The 20,873-nt window shown below is 38.9% G+C and overlaps 1 protein-coding gene across 1 annotated transcript in view; it reads right to left on the reverse strand.

The window, feature by feature from the left end:
• The window catches only part of Paip1 (Poly(A) binding protein interacting protein 1), a 108,438-nt gene that overhangs the window by 51,650 nt on the left and 35,915 nt on the right, over positions 1-20,873 (reverse strand). Inside the window, exons 4-6 of the mRNA XM_067138129.2 lie at positions 12,276-12,494; positions 1,283-1,392; positions 892-1,114 (exon numbers count right to left, since the gene is read on the reverse strand). Of these exons, the coding sequence (XP_066994230.1) occupies positions 892-1,114; positions 1,283-1,392; positions 12,276-12,494 (552 nt within the window). The remainder of the gene's footprint in view (positions 1-891; positions 1,115-1,282; positions 1,393-12,275; positions 12,495-20,873) is intronic.

Below are 20,873 nucleotides of genomic sequence, written 5' to 3' on the forward strand. Positions count from 1 at the left end.
TGGGAAACCACGGAAAACCATTTTCAGGGCTGCCGACAGTGGGGTTCGAACCTACTATCTCCCGAATACTGGATACTGGCCGCACTTAAGCAACTGCAGCTATCGAGCTCGGTGATAAGGAAATAATCGAGCGTGGAAGACAAGCAGGAACATTTCTGAAAAGTGTCAGAAGCCTGGTTTGGAGCAAGGATGTCCCTCAGAGAAGCAAAAGGGTGATATACAGAATGTACTCTATACCTATTCTAACGTACGCAGCTGAGACTTGGGTAACGAGGCAGAGAGCCGTGAATAGCATACAGGCAAGTGAAATGAAATTTCTGAGAAGCAGGATAGAAGTGACAAGATTGGATAAGATGAGAAATGTGAAGGTTCGAGATATAGTAAAAGAAGAGCCACTACAGAATAGGATAGAAGCATCTAGACTTAGATGGTATGGAGACATGAAGAGAATGACAGAGGAAAGGTTACCGAGGAGGATGCACGAAATGGAGATAACAGGCAAACAACCAAGAGGAAGACCAAGAGACAGGTAGATAAAAGGAGTGGAAGAGTGTGTACAGAGAAGAGGTGAGGACTGGGCAAGAGTGACTAGGAAGAAGTGGTGGGAAGAAAAGAGGAGATGGAGAAGCTTATGTTCCAAGCAGACCCAACCAACAGCTGGAAACTACAGATTATGATGAGATTATTACGTGCATTTTAAAATACAGTTTAGTTATATGCTTTTTTCAGTAATGCTAATATTGGTATTAAAATATTCGTGTAATGGCTGCACCCTATTTTTCAAAAATTCTGGTATGAAATGTGCGACGATTATGCAGTGAAATGTGGTATACCAATAAGTGAGAGTACTATGTAAAATTTTCTATCCATATAGGGCTGTAAACTACATACCTTAAGAGCCTGGCAGGCATACTTTAAATTCTCAGCAGTAGCTACAGAAACCAGTGTTAATAATGTACCGAACAAGCCTATTCCAAGAACAGGAATACGCGCATTACTTCCCCTGGAATCGTCCATTTGAATATACAGCTCAGCAAGGAATAGAGTGTAGCCATGCACCCTCTGAGGACAGGAGTTGACCAGTATAGGCACAATGGAGTTCTCGTCCTGACACCTACAAAATAAAAAAATATATAGCCCAGTTTGCACACCCATTTCTTAAAGTAATGAAAATTTTTAAAGTAGATATAACAGACAACAAAACGATCATTCTGTCTTCAATGAAATTAGGTACCCTATAATGAATATTGAAGTGACCAGAAAAAAATAAAAATAAACCTACCTGCAAAGAAGACAATTCCTGAAACACTGCTGAACATCAGGACTAGATGCATTTTGAAGAAAAACACACAACCTTGCACCATTATATCGAAAATTAGGTTCCAAGATTGACTGAAAATTAGAGAAAATATGCATTATTTTTCAATTTAAGACACAAAAACACGTAACAAATTCTAATAAAATGCAGAATATAAGCAGTAAAACCTGTCTGCACATCATTATAAAAGTATGTACAGCAGTCAAGGAGGTGGAAACATCCTGTTTTCTATTCATTTCAGTTCAGTTACAAAGCAGCTCAGTTTATGAAAAGTTACTTTGACTTTTAGCCAGACAGACAGACAGACAGACATAGAGATACTTTTTTAATTATACTGAATGGAAGTACGAGTATACAGCATTTATTAAAAAAAGGTCAAAGATTTGGAAAATTATAACTGCTCACACTCTGGACTCATGGCACTTTAAGATATGCTAGGCAACAATGAAAGAGACAGATATTTGTACTTATCAGAGGCTAACTTTAGTAAATATAGCTTACGAACTTTTTGGTTTTTGTTTAATTACACTCATTGATGAAAAAGCTGAGTATCTAGAGGGTTGGATATGTATGTAACTGAATACGTTGAAAGATCATGCGACTACTGCTAAGATTTCAATATCGAATCAATCAGACAATGAAGTTGGAAGTACAGGCGTACTGGGGGACCCAAATCAGTAGGATGACCATTCCCCTCGTGCCTGGATACATTCACTGATTTGGTTTTGAAAGGAGTTACAGCTGTTAAATCAGCTGTTGTAGCTGGCCATCAATATCCTGTAGATCAACATGGGCTGGAGCTTATTCTGTACATGTTGTATTAGGGACATATCAGGGGGACCTTGGTGGTTATGGGAGTATCTCATCATGATGAAAGTAGGCCAAAGACAAATTAGCCATGTGTGAATAAATGTTGTCTTACTTAAGTACCGTACTAAGAGTGCTGTCTTATGAAGGGTAACAAATGAGGATGTATAATGTCATTGATGTACCACTGTGCCATCCAGGTTTCCCAAATCAATATTAGAGGTGACCTGAAGAAATACCTATGGCTCCCCACACCATAATTAAGGAATAATGGTAATGTATCTCTCCACAATATTGACAGGATGAGTCTTCTCCCCTTTGTGCCAACATACTTGCAAACAACGATCATCCACTGTAATGCAGGAACGAGATTCATCACTAAAATGATGGGAAACTACTTGGCCACTGTCAGTATCTTTTGATTATGGCATTACTCCAAACACAGTATGCTATGCTGTTAATGGTGGCCTAAGATGAATCTGTAGAACAGTATGACGCAAGTTGTCGAGGCACAGTGCAGGATGGAATGAGGTATTGTAGAGAACAGTAACTTTTAGTGTAATGCTTGGTACACAATTTTCTTTTGGTGGGGTCTATCTTTATAGACAAAACCTTCATGATGTGAGTGGATGACTTCACATACCCACTGACTCCAGCACCGTCCATTGTGATATCGAAATGCTCCACAAGCCTGGAAATAAAATTAAAGGATCACACGGCATCATCATAATAATAATTTCTTCGCTCCAGCAAGCTGGGTGTGGTTGTATATAGAGCCTCCAGCAGTTTGTCCTGTCCCACTGATGTTCATACATGTGACACCAGTTTACATTTCTGACCTCAAGGTCCTTGAAAATCTGCTTCTCCCAAAGATCACAAGGTCTTCCTCTTGGTCTCTTTCCAGAAAGACTGCATTCAAAGTATGCTCGAGGAGTCCTATGAGGATCCATTCTTTTCATGTGACCACACCATTGCAATCTCTTCACTTCAAGCAAGCTTCTTCCCAATCTAAGCTGTTGTGAGATATCCACATTCCTTATTTTATCCATTTTTGTATTTCCTGTAGACAAGAATGGAGGAACTTCGTTTCTCCTGCCTGAAGATGACTCTTTGTTGATCTAGTAAGTGTTTCTGCTTCCAGATCATACAGACCAGACATATTTTGTACAAGCTGATCTTGGAAATTAACAGAAATGTTTCATCCCAAAGTATTTGACGTACAATGTGACAGAATGTGGAGCTTTCTATATTCCGTTGCTTAATCTCTTGATGTTTGGTATTGCTTGACGACAGAACACTACCTAATTACTGGAAGTTGTCTACAATAACCATTTTTTCATCTCCAATTCTTAGATGAACAGGTGGGGAGTTTCTACTTATCACCAAGCCAACTGTCTTGGTTTTGCTGATTTTACATGGCCTCATGGAGACCTAAAATAGGGCCTCTATAAAAGAGGAGTTTTAGATGTGACATGCATCTTCTACGGTGCTCAAATGTAAGATGTTTTGGTACACCATTTATTTACAAGGTGGATCATATATAAACTAGAATTTTCACCTAGCAATTGAAGTACTAGCAGTGACCAGTTTGTGGCCTTGAATGGAGAGTGGTGGGGATATTTGAAGCCAATTCCTCACCTGAGATGGGTTGTGAGACTTTTCTCTTGTCAGTAGTGACATGAGTGAGGAAGAAGTACATCAGACTGCTGAGCAAGGCATCATCAATAAGTTTCTCATCAAGGAAGGCATCAAACTGGCAGATATTCTGAGAAGACTACAGGCACAGTTCAGGGAACAAACCCTTTCAATTGCACAAGTGTTTGATTGACAAGAAATGTTTTCATCAGGACGGGAAACTGTGGGAAACTAATCTCATGATAGGCCTGGACAAAGGTCACTGAATAAAATGTCCGTGATGTTTGTGACCTTACCGAAGCAGATACCTACATAAAGGTTTTTGAAATTGCAGCGGCAGTATGAATAAGTTACAGGAGTGCTCTGTCTATCATCAATGATGACTTTAACAATTGGAAAGTGCCTGCCACGTGGGTTCAGCATCTCCTTACTAAGCAACAAAAAGGTGCTCGTTTGGAAATTTGCCAGAAGCTTCTGACAAGCTACAAAGGAAGGAGGGAATTTTGGTGCCATATTGTCACCAGTGACAAACCTTGGGTCCATTGCTATACATCTGAATCCAAATAAGAGAGCATGGAGTGGTGAAAGAGAGAGGAAGCAGAGCAAGTAAAGGCCAAAAGGTACCTGTCATCAAGAAAAGTCCTTGCAACTCTTTTTTTGGGACTCCATGGGAAATTTGTCAGTTGATTTTATGAATGAAAAACTGATGGCTACAACTGCCAACTTTTGGATGGAGCAAACACTGCCATTGCAACAAAGTCAGCAACCAATCTGAGACGTCATTATTCTCCACGATAAAACACGGCTCCACACAATTGCTTTAACATGCAATAAGCTAGAAGAAATTAACTGGACACTATAAGATAAACCTCCTTACAGCACAGATTTATCGCCCTGCGATTATCAATTATTTGGGCCACTCGCAAGGCATTGAGGGGACAGCGATTCAATAATATCGCAGGAATAGAAGAGTTTGTGCGCAACTGGCTGCAAAGATATCCCCATTCTTTGTTCACGGATGGAATTTTAAAAACTGCCAATTTGACAGGAAAAAAAGTGTTTTTAAATTAGGAGATTATGCAGAAAAGTGATATGTTGCTTTTGCACGTTTTGGTCGAATTTCAAAAATTTAAAACTACAACTCTATTCTGTCCTAGTATTTAAATCAATTCTGCAGCCCACGTTCAAGTGACCATGTGCTCCTCACTGACTTCCTATATAATGGAATACTGAACAATTACAATTTTGCTTCATGTCACACCAATACAGAAAGATCTTATGGTGATGGTGGGATAGGAAAGGGCTAGGAGTGGGAAGGAAGCGTCCGTGGCATTAATTAAGGTATAGTCCCAGCAGTACTCTACAATTGAGGAGATGATCAGCAGTAACCAATCATCTATACTAATTCCTTTTGCTACGGTTGAGTCTCAACAGAATGAAGCATGGCAACAAGTGTACTGAGTACAGCACCCAACCTGCACCCTAAGTAGTCTACAGTCAATTTCGAATCTGGCTGCTGAACGTAGGTACATCCATACCGTGCAACTGGGTGCAGGCTGACGGAAACGTTAATTCTTGTTCGATGACCTGGTTTGTTTGGTTTGGTACAGTCACAAGGCCTCTACGGCTCGTCCCAATCACATGACGTGTCTAGAACAGTCACATTCTTGGAATCCTCAAGCCTTGAGAATTTCAATAAGTGATCACATCATAACAAAGGTGAAAAAATATTAAATTGTACCACAAGCTAATTGAAAACTTAATTCACACACAAATTTATCTGTAGAAATCCCATTATTCACCGACCATTTTCAGCCTGACGTACACTCAAGTTATAATAGCTTTCAAATAGGTTAATCATCATAATCGTCATCATCAGTTTGCATTTCCAGCGAGCCAAGTAGGGTGTTTGAAAATGAGTGTCTTCCAAAGTTGCCTATTCAAAAAGATTTTGTTGTCCATGACAGATTCCCAATTCCATTCTTTTCTCTCCATGACTTCCCTCAGTTGGTCCACCCATCTTCTTCTTGGTCTTCCAGCTGGTCTTCTACCTGTTATTCTCTTTTCCAAATAAACACATGGTATCATTGTGCTATTCATTCGTTTAACATATCCAAACCATTTAAGTTTAGATGACTTAAATCTTTCCTCCATTGATTCATTTAGACCTAGGTTAGATCGAAACTCATCATTTTTCACGTGATCAAGTTGTGTCTTTTGGAGGGGAGTTCTAAGAAATTTCATTTCACAGGCATGAATCCTACTACAATCCTTTGATGTTAGTGTGCCGGTTTCCTGAGAATATGTAAGGACAGGAATGAAATATGACTTCTAGAGGATCATTTTTGATCTTTGTGGGTCCTTGTCATCCTGTAGTAGGTGTCTAACAATACTGTTAAAGTTAGAGCCTTTGGTTATTTTGTTTGTTATTTCTATCTCAGCTCTATTATCACTACCCATTACGCTTCCTAAATATCTGAATTGGTGTACTACTTCAACTTGGTGGTCCTGTATTTTTATGTTGCATTCTGTATTGTTGTTGTTTGAGTCATCAGTCCATAGACTGGTTTGATGCAGCCCTCCATGCCACTCTATCCTGTGCTAACCTTTTCATTTCTAAGTAACTATTGCATCCTACATCTGCTCTAATCTGCTTGTCATATTCATACCTTGGTCTACCCCTACCGTTCTTACCACCTACACTTCCTTCAAAAACAAGCTGAACAAGTCCTGGGTGTCTTAAGATGTGTCCTATCATTCCATCTCTTCTTCTCGTCAAATTTAGCCAAATCGATCTCCTCTCACCAATTCGATTCAGTATCTCTTCATTCGTGATTCGATCTATACATCTCACCTTCAGCATTCTTCTGTAACACCACATTTCAAAAGCTTCTATTCTCTTTCTTTCTGAGCTAGTTATAGTCCATGTCTCACTTCCATACAATGCCACGCTCCACACAAAAGTCTTCAAAAACATCTTTCTAATTCCGATATCAATGTTTGAAGTGAGCAAATTTCTTTTCTTAAGAAAGCTCTTCCTTGCTTGTGCTAGTCTACATTTTATGTCCTCCTTAATTCTGCCATCGTTAGTTATTTTACTACCTAAGTAACAATATTCATCTACTTCCTTTAAGACTTCATTTCCTAATCTAATATTTCCTGCATCACCTGCCTTCGTTCGAATGCACTCCATTACTTTTGTTTCGGACTTATTTATTTTCATCTTGTACTCCTTACCCAAGACTTCATCCATACCATTCAGCAACTTCGAGATCTACTGCAGTCTCAGATAAAATAACAATATCATCGGCAAATCTCAAGGTTTTGATTTCCCCTCCTTGGACTGTGATTCCCTTTCCAAATTTCTCTTTGATTTCCTTTACTGCCTGTTCTACGTAAACATTGAAAAGGAGAGGGGACAAACTGCAGCCTTGCCTCACTCCTTTCTGGATTGCTGCTTCTTTTTCAAAGCCTTCGATTCTTATCACTGCAGATTGATTTTTATACAGATTGTAGATAATTCATCGTTCTCGGTATCTGATCCCTATCGTCTTCAGAATCATAAATAGCTTGTTCCAATCAACATTATCGAATGCCTTTTCTAGATCGACGAATACCATGTACGTGGGCTTGTCCTTCTTGATTCGATCCTCTAAGATCAGACGTAAAGTCAGGATTGCTTCACGTGTTCCTACATTTCTTCTGAAGCCAAATTGATCTTCTCCCAACTCCGCTTCAACTTGTTTTTCCATTCTTCTGTACATAATACATGTTAAAATTTTGCAGGCATGAGATACTAAACTAATGGTGCGGTAGTTTTCACACCTGTCAGCACCGGCTTTCTTGGGAATAGGTATAACAACATTCTTCCGAAAATCGGATGGGACTTCTCCTGTCACATACATCTTACACACTAAATGAAATAACCTTGCCATGCTGGTTTCTCCTAAGGCAGTCAGTAATTCACAGGGAATGTCATCAATTCCAGGTGCCTTGTTCCTATTGCGGTCACTCACAGCTCTGTCAAACTCAGACCTCAAAATTGGGTCTCCCATTTCATCAGCATTAACAGTTCATGTTCCAGAACCAAATTATCTACATCTTTACCTTCATACAACTGTTGGATATGCTCCTGCCATCTTTCTGCTTTGTCTTCTGTCCCTAGAAGTGGCTTTCCATCTGAGCTCTTAATATTCATACACCTAGATTTCCTTTCTCCAAAGGTTTCCTTGATTTTCCTGTATGCAGCATCTACCTTTCCCAGGACCATACAGCCTTCAACATCCTTGCACTTCTCCTTCAGCCATTCTTCCTTAGCTACCTTGCACTTTCTATCCACTTCATTCTTTAATCGCCTGTATTCTTTTCTGCCCTCTTCATTTCTAGCATTCTTGTATTTTCGTCGTTCATCAATCAGATCTAGTATCTCCTGAGTTATCCACTGATTCTTAGTTGATCTTTTCTTCCTTCCTAACATTTCTTCAGCAGCCCTACTGACTTCATTTTTCATGACTCTCCACTCTTCCTCTATAGTGTTTCCTTCAGCCTTTTCATTTAGTCCTTGTGCAACATGTTCCTTGAAACAATCCCTCACACTCTTTTCTTTCAACTTGTCTAGATCCCATCTTTTTGCATTCTTTCCTTTCTTCAATTTCTTCAACTTCAGATGGCATTTCATGACCAACAAGTTGTGGTCAGAGTCCATGTCTGCTCCTGGGAAAGTTTTGCAATCCAACACCTGGTTTCTGAATCTCTGCCTAATCATAATGAAGTCTATTTGATACCTTCCAGTGTCTCCAGGTCTTGTCCACGTATACAGCTGTCGTTTGTGGTGTTTGAACCAAGTATTGGCAAGCACTAAATTATGATCAGTGCAGAATTCAACCAGCCGACTTCCTCTTTCGTTCCTTTGTCCCAATCCAAATTCTCCTACTGTACTACCTTCTCTTCCTTGGCCTACCACTGCATTCCAGTCTCCCATCACAATTAGATTCTCGTCACCTTTTACATATTGTATTAAATCTTCTATCTCCTCATATATTCTTTCGATTTCTTCATCATCCGCTGAACTAGTAGGCATATAGACCTGCACTATTGTGGTGGGCATTGGTTTGGTGTCTATCTTGACGACAATAATTCTTTCACTATGCTGGTCATAGTAGCTTACCCGCTGCCCTATTTTCTTATTCATTATTAAACCAACTCCTGCATTTCCCCTGTTTTATTTTGTGTTGATCATTCGGTAGTCGGCTGACCAAAAATCTTGTTCTTCCTGCCAACGTACTTCACTTATACCTACTACATCTAACTTTAGCCTATCCATCTCCCTTTTCAGATTCTCTAACCTACCACAACGATTTAAACTTCTAACATTCCACGCTCCGACTCGCAGAATGTCAGTATCCATCTTCCTGATGATCGCCCCCTCTCGTGTAGTCCCCACCCGGAGATCCGAATGGGGGACTAGTTCACCTCCGGAATATTTTACCCGGGAGGAAGCCATCATCAGTACATCATTCATACAGAGAGAGCTGCATGTCCTCGGGAGTTAGTTACGGCTGTAGTTTCCCGTTGCTTTCAGCCGCGTAGCAGTATCAACACAGCTAAGCCATGTTGAGTATTATTACAAGGCCGTATCAGTCAATCATCTAGACTGCCGCCCTTGCAACTACCGAAAGGCTGCTACCCCCCTTTCGATGAACCATTCGTTAGTCTGGTCTCTCAACAGATACCCATCCGATATGGTTGCACCTGCGGCTCGGCTATCTGCATCATTGGGACACGCAAGCCTCCCCACCGCGGCAAGGTCACATGGTTCGCAGAGGAGGCATTCTGTATTATGTCTGCTGATTTTCAATGCTACTGTTTTTGATGGGTTCAATTTCATTCCATAATCATCAAACTTCTTACGCCATGCATTCGGATTATTTTGCACTCCCTCCTGTGTTTCATCCCATACTGCCACATCGTCTGCAAACACCAGAGCCTGAAAATCTTGATTACCTTTTCCTTTTAGTTCCTTTAAAGTAGCATCCATAACTGCTATGAATAGAAGAGGTGATAAGGCACTTCCCTATTGTACTCCTTTGAATGTATTGAACCATTCAGAGTGACCATCTTCAATACTGACACGGCTTTTGCAATTAGTACATAGCATTTGTATCTTCCTAATAAGGTACGCTGGTACACAAAGTTTTCTAAGACTTTCCCAAATAGTTGATCTAGGAACATTATCATACGCCTTTTCAAGGTCCATAAACACAATAATTAGGTCTTTCCCTCTTTCCCCGTGTTTCTCTGCCAACATCCTCAAGGCAAATATCACATCTGTTGTGCTTCTTCTAGCCCTAAAGCCATGTTGCTCCTCTTCTAAGATAGGCTCTAGTATATCCCTTACTCTGGCTTCAATGATCTTCTCCATAATTGTAAGGCCATGTGATAGGAGGGAAATGCCTCTGTAATTTTTCTTTCTACTCCCTTTCTTAAAGATAGGAACTATTATCCATTTTGTCCAATCTTCAGCTATTTCGTTACCCTTCCATATTGTTCTGAGAACACTATACAACCACTGTATTCCTGCTGGACCAGCAGCTTTAATCATGTCAGCTGTAACTTCAAATTGGTTAATAACTTATATAAATGTAGCAATAAATGATATACAAAGGAGAATTCTTTCAAGTATTTCAAATAATGTTGTAAAACAACTAATGCTACAATACTCTGTTTTTCCCACCACAATGGAATTCTCCAACCATCACTATTGTTTGTTTTGATGGTAACTTAAAATATGTACATGGAAGTACTTTCTGCTTATTAATAAAAATACTTTTGTACGATGAACATACAGGGTCTCTCTTATAAATCCAGACCTAACGCACTGTTTGTATTCTAGGCTACAGCAGCTGCAGTATGGGAGGCGCGAGCATAGTTCTTGACCTTGGAAGCAACCTCATGTGTTTGACCTGGCAAGCATGAGCTGCCAGTCTGAATCTCAGCTGTTAACATGTTGAGACAGTTATCATTGCAACACCGTACTTTCCTATGTAGAAGTTCTGGTTTCATTTTAATGGTCGTGTGAACAGTTATAAGTCTCGCTGTTGGTGTGCAGAAAATCCTAATGGTGTTTATGAAGTCCCTCATTATGACAGGAAGATTGGTGTTTGGTGTGCTGTTAAGTACAAGACAAATAACTGGGCCTATTTTTTCGAGACGACAGTAAATGCGGAGAGGTACCAAAATGACATTTTGCCGCCGTTCTTCCATCAGTTAATGGAAGAAGAAAAATCGCGTGGGTGGTTTCAACAAGAAGATTCTCTTCTTATAATCTCTTCTTATAATCTCGGAAATGTTTGCAGACAGAGTGATCAGTGTTAGTCTACTTCCCCCTCGTTCTCCACATCTAACTGTGTGATTTTTAACAAATCCTCACAAATTGGAGGAACTGAAAGAAAACATCACAGAAGAAATCAGAAATATTAAAGTGACAAAACTCACTCGCGTCAGCCAGAATGTGGTTACCAGATACAATGCTTGTATAACCCAGGAAGGATGACACTTCCAGCATCTTTTATAAGGTCAGATTTCATGTAAGATTGTATACACGCTTAAAGCAGGGCGGCTGCGCGCGACATACATTTGGCTGAGGCAGCTGCTGTAGCGCAGAGTACAAACACTGTGCATTTGGGCTGGGGTTATAAGAGAGACCCTGTATAAATCAATGCATCATTTATTATTCAAGCAGAACTATCCTATTACTTTAAACGGTGATTAGGAAATTTACAAAAAGATAAAGTGAGAATGTGCAAAGGATTACACAACCTATTGCTCCCACAGGTTTTCCTCTTTCCTAGTACAAAATATTGTCAATAGAAAACATCTTTACAACAGGATTTGTTGAAACAACAAATAGAAGAACATGATGATTTAAAATCTACATATGGTCTTACAAAATTTAGAAAGAGACTTCTGAGAGCACCTTATGTCATATATGAAATTTCCAAAGGATATAATAGTGAGTGACATTATCTATATGTATGTCCTACAGTTGCAGAAGTCAAAGACCCCGACTGTCAGTATGAAAAGACATGTGTTTAGAGCAAAAATATTTTTCAGAATGTTCAGAAATGAACAGCAAGAAAAATATAATCAAAATTACAGCACAGCACAGCAAAAAACTTTTATAAAGCTAAAACAGTACAGTGCACCTAGATTTACAATTCCACAATCTATGAACACCCAATATAAAGGGGATAAATAACTGTCTTATTTAACAAATACAAAAAGGATGCCACAATTCCTCATATATCAGTAACTTGAGGTTGAAGGGGCTTTCATTAGCAGAATGCTACAAAGTACAATTACTGTATATACCTAGTCCTCAACATCATCTCCTGCCTAGGATATACACTCTGGTCAAAACGTTATGAGAGATTTTCTACAAATTAAACTTTCCTTTCTATGAAAAAAATAACCTGATTTAAAACAAAAATGAAACATAGCAGCAATTATTTCTCACCTGATGCACAATAGCATTAACTACATCTTGAACCATTTGCATGTCACCATTATATTGACCAAACTTATTAGTTAAGGGTTCAATCACTGCATCAAAACGACCAGGGTTCAAAGTTAAACTATGCATCACTTCATACAGATGATTCATTTTAAACGGCTCTTGTGAAGGGATAATAGAGTGATATTGTGGAGGACCAGCATCACCACCAGGTCCAGGACTCTGCAAGAAGACACCAAAGTAAATCATCAGTAATAAAAATTTCACATCACAATGTATACAGCAAACTCTCGATTATCTAGGCTTATCACCGGACAAATTTGCACGGATAACTTAAAAACGTGATAATACAATTTTGTGCATTTTAATACATAATAAAACTTTTAATAATACAGAAAATAGAACACCATTTGAAAATGCAATAATATCACACAATTAACACATTCAATAACCACTTTTATCAATAAAGTAGGCCTAATAAAAAATTACTTACAATGTCTATTGTTGGTAAAACACTATAGGTACAAAAAGTATGTAAAACGCCAGTTTTTACTGCTTGGAAAAAATTATCAGTAATGTTCTGTTGCTTTCGAGATTCATTCAAGTTCTTTCGTATACAAGCACAAATGTTCTAAAGTTCAAATGTTCTCCCAGTTCAACATAATCTAAGAGAGTTTCAAGATTTTCCAATGATGAAGCATGTTGCACACATGCATTTTCCCTTTCTTCTAGCTGCTTGCGTTCCTCCCTTTGTCTTCTGTGCAAACATCCACTGTGGTGGCATTTCTTCATCTGTCATTAATTGGAAGCCTGGCTCACAAGCATCTATGTGCAACCACTCTTCATTATTTTCAGTGCTTACATTTTCAAATTCTTTAATGCAGGAAATCTAAGTGATTATGTCAGGTGGGCAGTTCACACATATTCAAAATGCCATGACAAAAATAAAGGAAATAAAATTGTTGTGTTGTATTGTAACATAAGACCACTGCAGTCAATTATACAAAGAAAATCTAGCTTTTCTATGCTTCCAATATTTCTTCATCTTCTCAGATGCTGACATCCTTTCTTCAGTTGAGAACACTCTACCTTTTGCCCTTTTATTCATTTTGGTTTGTAATCTCACATGCGAGTCACTGAGAATCTTAATTTTGTCTGTTTTGTTTTTGAGATCATTCAGTGTTGTTTGTAGTTCATTAATATCATTCTTAATTTCTGTGATCCACTTAATCCTGGTATTGTTATTCCATAATTTTTCTATTATTTTTCAACTAATTCTAGAGTCTGGTGTTCTAATAAGTCCAAAAAATGAGATGCGCTTCTTTCTAATTGCGCTCAATACTGGTTCATTTTCCTTACAAACTGTGTTATTTGAAGATATTCTCCAATGACCATTAACTGGATATTGTTTATTTATACATATTCTAATTATTATTCTTTCTAGCATAAGTATTTTATCAAAATAAAATAGTTTTACTTGCATAAGTCACTTGACTGTTTTATAATGTCTTAACTTTGCTGCTATCAATAAAGAGTTTTTTATTATATATGTTATATATGCTTAATATTTATTCTATTTTGCCAGGTTGGTTTTCTGTTTAGATTATATATTATAATTTCACCTAAATACTTAAATTTATCAACAATTCTGATTTCATGTTTATCGATATTAATTTTATTTTCAAGTGGTGGATCAGTTAACACGATTTTAGTTTTTTCAAAAGAAATTCTAAGACCAATTTTCTATGCTATTTCCTGCAGGTAATGAAAATAACAACAACAATAAACTTTGGAGATGCACAGATAACCCGCAAACCGGAAAATCCGCACCCAGAAATCGGGAGTTCGCTGTAATCAAAAAGTACAATAAAACTTGAGACTTTATTGTATTGTACATTCTTTGTCTTCAGGCATAAAAAGTGGATCCCTTGAAAATTGTTTTAAAAATCTCATTTTTCATGCAATAAAAACACTTTTTGATCATTTGAGTTTTTAATAATTGCTGACAATTTTTAATTTTTTCTTACATGCTATTTATTACTATTTGTTCAGTAATAATTATAGAAACTTTCAAACACTAAAAAACAAGTGTTGCTCCTCTGTTTTCAATGACAACTTAAGCTACTGGGACATGCTACATGCTAGGTGCATGATATACTCCTGAGGAATGACCTCTTACCCTTTACTCACAACTCCTCATCTGTTCCAACCAGTTCATAGTTTGCATCTCTAATACATCGAAAGAAGCAAATGTGTGATTTATCATCATCATCATCATCATCATCATCATCATCATCATCATCATAAGCATGAAGTTTTCTCTAATGGTGCAAGAGGCACCATAGGGTCTGCCAGATCCCCTTCACTGGACTAGAATACAAGGAACTCATTCACCCCTAACCATGGAAAAACTGACAAGCTCAACGCATTTCTGAATACTGATTCCTTCTCACATCATAACAAAACATCTCATAAAAGGTGTCTCAGAGGAGAAACAAGACTGAGGACTGCCCTTTTGACTTCACAAAACCCTTTCGGAACCACAGGTGGACTTAAGGCAGAAATGTCTCACATCCATGGAGAGATCAGTCTTCCATTGTTCTGTAGTTGACGATTGATGCTGGCTAGCAAACTGAAGTTGAACTACTCTATGGTGTTGCTGAAGTTGTAATCCCAGTGTAGGTATTTTTCTTCACAGATGAAATTTCATGAAACTTCACCTGACCTGACATTATCATCACAAGTGATTTTCACCATTTCAAGGTGACTCCTGATTTTAACTACAACTGATTACATGAGGTTATGCAAGATTTGAAGAATGGTGAATCCCTCCTCACCAGCAGAAGTAGACTGCCAAAGGCCAAATCTGGGCCACTTATCATAATTACTACTTTCACATAACATTGTTGTATTGCATGTCGGTCATTAGGATATGAAGCTCCAATTGCATTAACCTCTAGCCTCATAACAATAACTGTGGCCATTCTACACGAATGCAATTGCTAGTGTAACTTCTTCATGGCTAAAAAGCATTGTTATAAAGTTGAAATTAAGTCAAAATGGCAGCGAGTGAATGTCTCAGTGTGGGTATCCTCTATGCTACTGCAGTAATATGTGTGGTTAATCAAGGATTTGCTGTCTCGAATTGTGTTGGAATTTCTTCCGAGGAATTTAGTGGTAAAGTGGACTATAGTGAGTTTGCAATCACTAATGATATAATGGTGAAATCAGTGAGATGTGTTTCTGCGCCACGTGGTCAGGCTATGACCATCTTACGCACACTATGGGGCCGGCTTCTTCAGCTGCCGCGAGTGATCCGCCTGCAGGTATGCAATAGAACGTGGAAACTTCCCTCGCCCTCTCACAGGCAGGAGACTGGTTAACTTCGGATGCGTTGAATGGGCTCATGTTTATCTTAGCTGTTTAAAGCGGGAATATCTCAGCACTTCCTCGCACGTCAAGACGGTACTTGAGATTCCAATGCAATGCGCGTCATTCTTACCGAGTGTAGTATAATGGTTTATAAAACAAAGTTTCTTACGGAAGATTAATTATTAGATATTGTTCACAATGATTATTCTGGTGATGAAATTATCCCTGAAATAGACTCAGATAGTGAAAGTGAGAGTGAGAGTGACGAGGAAATTCAGATTCCCGAATTCGATAAGCCTATAGAGAAAAGTGAAGTGCCTGATACACATCATCCTAGTTATTGTCCACCCATTCCACCATTTATAGAGAATTCAGGTATAAACGTTCAAATAGAAAATAAGCAGGATATTTTGAGTTACGTTAGTATTTTCATGAATGACGAATTTTATCAGTATGTGTATGAGCAGACCAATCTATATGCGAGTCAAGTGATAAGTGCGGTGCCCCGGCCTTTCACACAGAATTCAATCGTGCAATCGTGGAAACCGATTAGTCCAAAATCCTGAGATAAAAATGTACTGGACCGAAGACCCTGTTTTCATACTACGATATTTTCTAATACAATGTTCCGAATACGCTTCCTTCATATGCTTTCATGTCTTCACTTCGGTGAGAGTAATCATTATGCCGAAAATACAGATAGGCTGTATAAAATCAGACGTATTTCAAAACCTGTGACACCAGATACAACACCCTAAATATTTACTAGAGGTAAGCACAAAGTATCATTTTTCTAACATTTATAGTTTAGGAGTAATTGTAAATTGTATTAAGTGATGCACGTCAAGAGGGCCGGGCATGAAAATGGCTGGTCCAGGCATTCAAGTGTCCCACTCAGAAGCAGGTACTGAACGTGTTAAAGGTGGAAAGAGGTTGGATATCGCAAATTATCGCCTGGTCTCTATATTACTTGCTGTATCAATTATTTGTGAAATGATCCACCAGCGTTTGCTTGCGTTTACAATTCCATATATATCCCCCCAACAACATGGTTTCCTCCCTGGAAGCTCCTGCGTAACTAACCTGGCTATCCTCCCCAATCATACCACGTCTGCCATCCATGTGGGCTCTCAACTTGACATCGCGAAGGCCTTCGATACCATGGGTCACACGCTTCTTGCATACAAACTTTCTGAACGGTTTAACGTGCATGGGAAACTACTAGCTCTAATTAATAGCTTTCTGAGTGAAAGACTACAGCACATGGTCCTTGATGGATGCAGTTCTCTCACCACCACCCTCTCTGGCGTCCCGCAAGGCAGTGTCCTAGGTCGCCTTCTTCTAGCCCTGTTTATTGATGAGCTTACTGATACTGTTTCCCACCATTCATGTGAAATCCTTCTCTTTGCAGATGAATGTAATATCTTCAAACAAATCTATTCTCCCACAGATACAATACAATTGCAAAATGCACTTGATTCACTGTCAGGTTGGTGTAAAACATGGCGTCTTAAACCTCATCCCTCCAAGTGTTTCACCATTTCGTTCATACTTCGTAAATCCCGTTCTACAAGATTATCACCTACTGAATCAACTGATTGCAATTGTTGACTGTCAAAAAGAGGAGTGCATTTTGACAGTAAATTGTTGTTTGTCTCGCACATAAACAGGTTCACCTCACGTGCTATGTCACTCCTTGGTTTACTCTACAGGTTTTCTGACATCACAGATGTACATGCCCTCAGAGCATTCTAAGTTTCATCTTACCTATTGTTGAATACGCCTCTCCAGACTGGTCCATTTCTGCTTCTTCAAATCTTGGCCACCTTGACCGTGTACAATCTTTTTTCTGTGCTAACATCAGAGCCAGGGTCCCTGCATGTCACAACTTAAGCACTATCCAAGTGCTTGGGAAACTGAAATTCCAGGCTCTTTCTGCTCGGAGGAAAGTTCTTTCTGCTAGTGGCTTTATGTCGCACCGCCACAGATAGATCTTATGGTGACGATGGGATAGGAAAGGCCTAGGAGTTGGAAGGAAGCGGCTGTGGCCCTAATTAAAGTACAGCCCCAGCATTTGCCAGGTGTGAAAATGGGAAACCACGGTAAACCATCTTCAGGGCTGCCGACAGAGGCATTCGAACCCATTATCTCCCGGATGCTAGCTCACAGCTGCACGCCTCTAACCACACGGCCAACTCGCCCGGTCAGAGGAAAGTAGCCGACCTAAAGCTGCTATACAAAGCAGCTAATGGTCTATTTAGGTCTCCAGATTTAGTTTCCACACTCCCCCTCCACGTCCCATCCTGTAGTACCAGAATGAAGAGACTATTCCATATTCCTTACTTCCTGCTTTCTCTTACCCAAAGGTCCTTTTCTGTATGTATTCTAGCAATGTTTAATACCTTATCTATCAACAAGAACAAAGGAACAACTAGAACCACTCATAGGCGAATACCTAGCGTGCTTCAGGCCCTACAGATCCTGTGTAGAAAGAGATACTCAATCTGAAAACCATCTTGAAACTACGACACTCAAGAAAACAACCCACAAACTGCAACTTCATGGACTTCCAGAAAGCATACGACTCCATTAAGGGGACTGGTACAATAAACAACCTTCAAAATTTGGAGATTTTAAATAATAATTATATCAGTTCCTACTGTATGTACAAGAACGAAACTTTCTAAATGAAGCATACTTCATGTTTATTACAGTATACAAGCACATATCTCAGAATTGAATTTGGCATTATCAAGCTCACTAATTAATTATTCAAAATGGCAGCTCTTTGTGTGTCTCTGCTCACTGTTTCCTTCATAGTTGGACGATTTATCAATATATCAGTGTTCTGAATTTTTAAATGTACTAATTGAAGTTACAGCTACAAAACTAACCACTTCCAGAACTATATTTGCAAAATTAGTATTTTTAATTTTGTGGTACATAAATATTGCACATTTTTTTCATTTTTGTTTGCATCTTGATAATTTTTTCCAAACAATTATCAACCCTAGGGATATGAGTTGGGCCAGTTTTTATAGACTCTAACACTAAAATCATGAGAGAAAAGTGACATTGTAATACACCATATAATTTAGGAGTTACAAGGGAAATGGTTTTGAAAAATATAGTTTTGAGAAAATGAGCAGCAAAGTTATCTGACCCCTGTAAAGACACAGCAGCCTTCCAGTGGCTGCTAAAATGTTCCTGGGGCATAGGATGTTCCCTCTAAAGCAGTTTTCACATCTTCATTTTTCAGTCTTAATCTTCTTCTGCTTTGTCTGGCCTCTTTTGTGGCTTCTCCAACCCTTATTTCAGCAAACTTTATACGCATCACATCCTCTTGTAGCATTGCACGTTCACAAAAGACAACAGGATTCATGCCCATTTGTTGCAGTACAGCCAACATATTCTTCACTCCATCATTAAATGTCATAACTGCATCATTTGTGGCAGTCTTCACAACTGTCTTTCCACAGGATCAAGTTTCTGGGCATACTTTCTAAATCCTAGCATTGAGAGACTCATTAGCATTCTGTGTATAACCTCCTAAACACCTTTTCAACAGTTCAGTAGCAACTAAATCCTTGAAAACAGGCTTAATCACATCCATAACAGCTGGAGGTAATGTGTTTTTGTGTCTGTATTTTTGAACTGTGCCTGCAGTGACAGCTCGCTGGTACAGGCACCGGGAATTATCTCCTTTTGGGCAGAAGTAATGAAGTGGATTTTCGTCAGATGAGCTTTTATGGTACCAAATAGCCCAGATAGCAGTTCTCATATCATTTACTGATGTTGAATTACTTCTTATGGCATTTCCATCTGTCAGTCTGTTTTTTCAAGGCAGTAATTTGCTAACTACTCGAAGCAAAACAAACAGATGATAAGTCTTTGTTTATGTTTACAGGACAAATGACTAACTAAAATGGCTGCAAGTATCAAAGATAAAACGCTTCGCCTCCAAAGTGCATATATGTATAAGATATTCCACTTTCAGAACAACAATCCCACAAAAATGGGCATGAAAGTGAACAGTCACTATGTGGGCGTGGCGCTATTGATGCGCATGTCGCAGAGCTCTCTAAATAGCCTATGCAATGTCTAGCATTTTACATCACAACTCTTAAACTAGTGCAGATATTTAAATAATTCTTTCACCAAAATGAACTACAAGAGTGCAGTTAAGCATTAAAAAATACTTTGAAAAATCAAATTTTTGAAGGTTGTTTACTGTACCGATCCCCTTAACCGGCAATCCCTCTTCCAAACACTGAGCGAATACAGACTGGACAACAAGACTCAATAAATCATCAGACTAACTCTCACCAACACAACCTCTCAAGTAAAATTCATGGGAAAAAAACTGGTGTCCGATAAGGAGATGGACTTCCCCACTACTCTTTAACATAGCCCTGGGCAAAATTATGAGAGAATGGGAACAAGCTCTAAAAGCTCAAGGAAATTGGCAACCATTAAGTATGACAAGAAAACATGTAAAAATTTCCTGTCTCGCTTTCGCAGATGATCTCGCGATCCTCACAACAAACGAACAACAGGCAATCAGCCAAATCGAAACCCTCAAGAAATGCTCAGAAAAATTCAGCCTACAAATCTCCTCAAAAACCAAGGTCATGTGCAACCAATGCAACCTTCAGAATTTGAACATGAAATTTGGCACAATCGGAAAAAGTAACCGAGTTCTGATATCTCAGAGAAATTGTAGTACCAACAGGAAAAGAACAGAATGCCCTCGAGGTCCGCATCCAGAAAAGGAAGAGAGCCCTCGGCCGAACGCAAAACATTTACAACAAAAAATGCCTTTCAATCTTCACCAAAATTCAACATTATAACACTGTGATCAAACCTGAAATACTATACGCGAGTGAAACACTTGATCTCCAGAGAAAACTGACTGACGAAGGATACCGACTGCAATCTCGCACAAAAACTGAGGAGCTCTCAAACATTGCGGCCGACATCAGAAAAAGACGCCTGATATTTTATGGACACATCAAACGCCTTCTAGAAAACAGACTGACAAGAATCTTACTTGAGGCAACAGAAAACATCAAAACAAATAGGTGGACAACGCAGCCAACATTGACTCCGACCATCATCTAACAAGAATCAAAGTGAAATTTACCCCAAAATGCTTCTACCAGAAATCCAAGGCAAACAAAAGATTGGACACAACACAAATAAAAACATCAAATCTCAGGGAAACATGGG

Source organism: Anabrus simplex, chromosome 1, assembly GCF_040414725.1.
Source record: "Anabrus simplex isolate iqAnaSimp1 chromosome 1, ASM4041472v1, whole genome shotgun sequence".
NCBI lineage: Eukaryota > Metazoa > Arthropoda > Insecta > Orthoptera > Tettigoniidae > Anabrus > Anabrus simplex.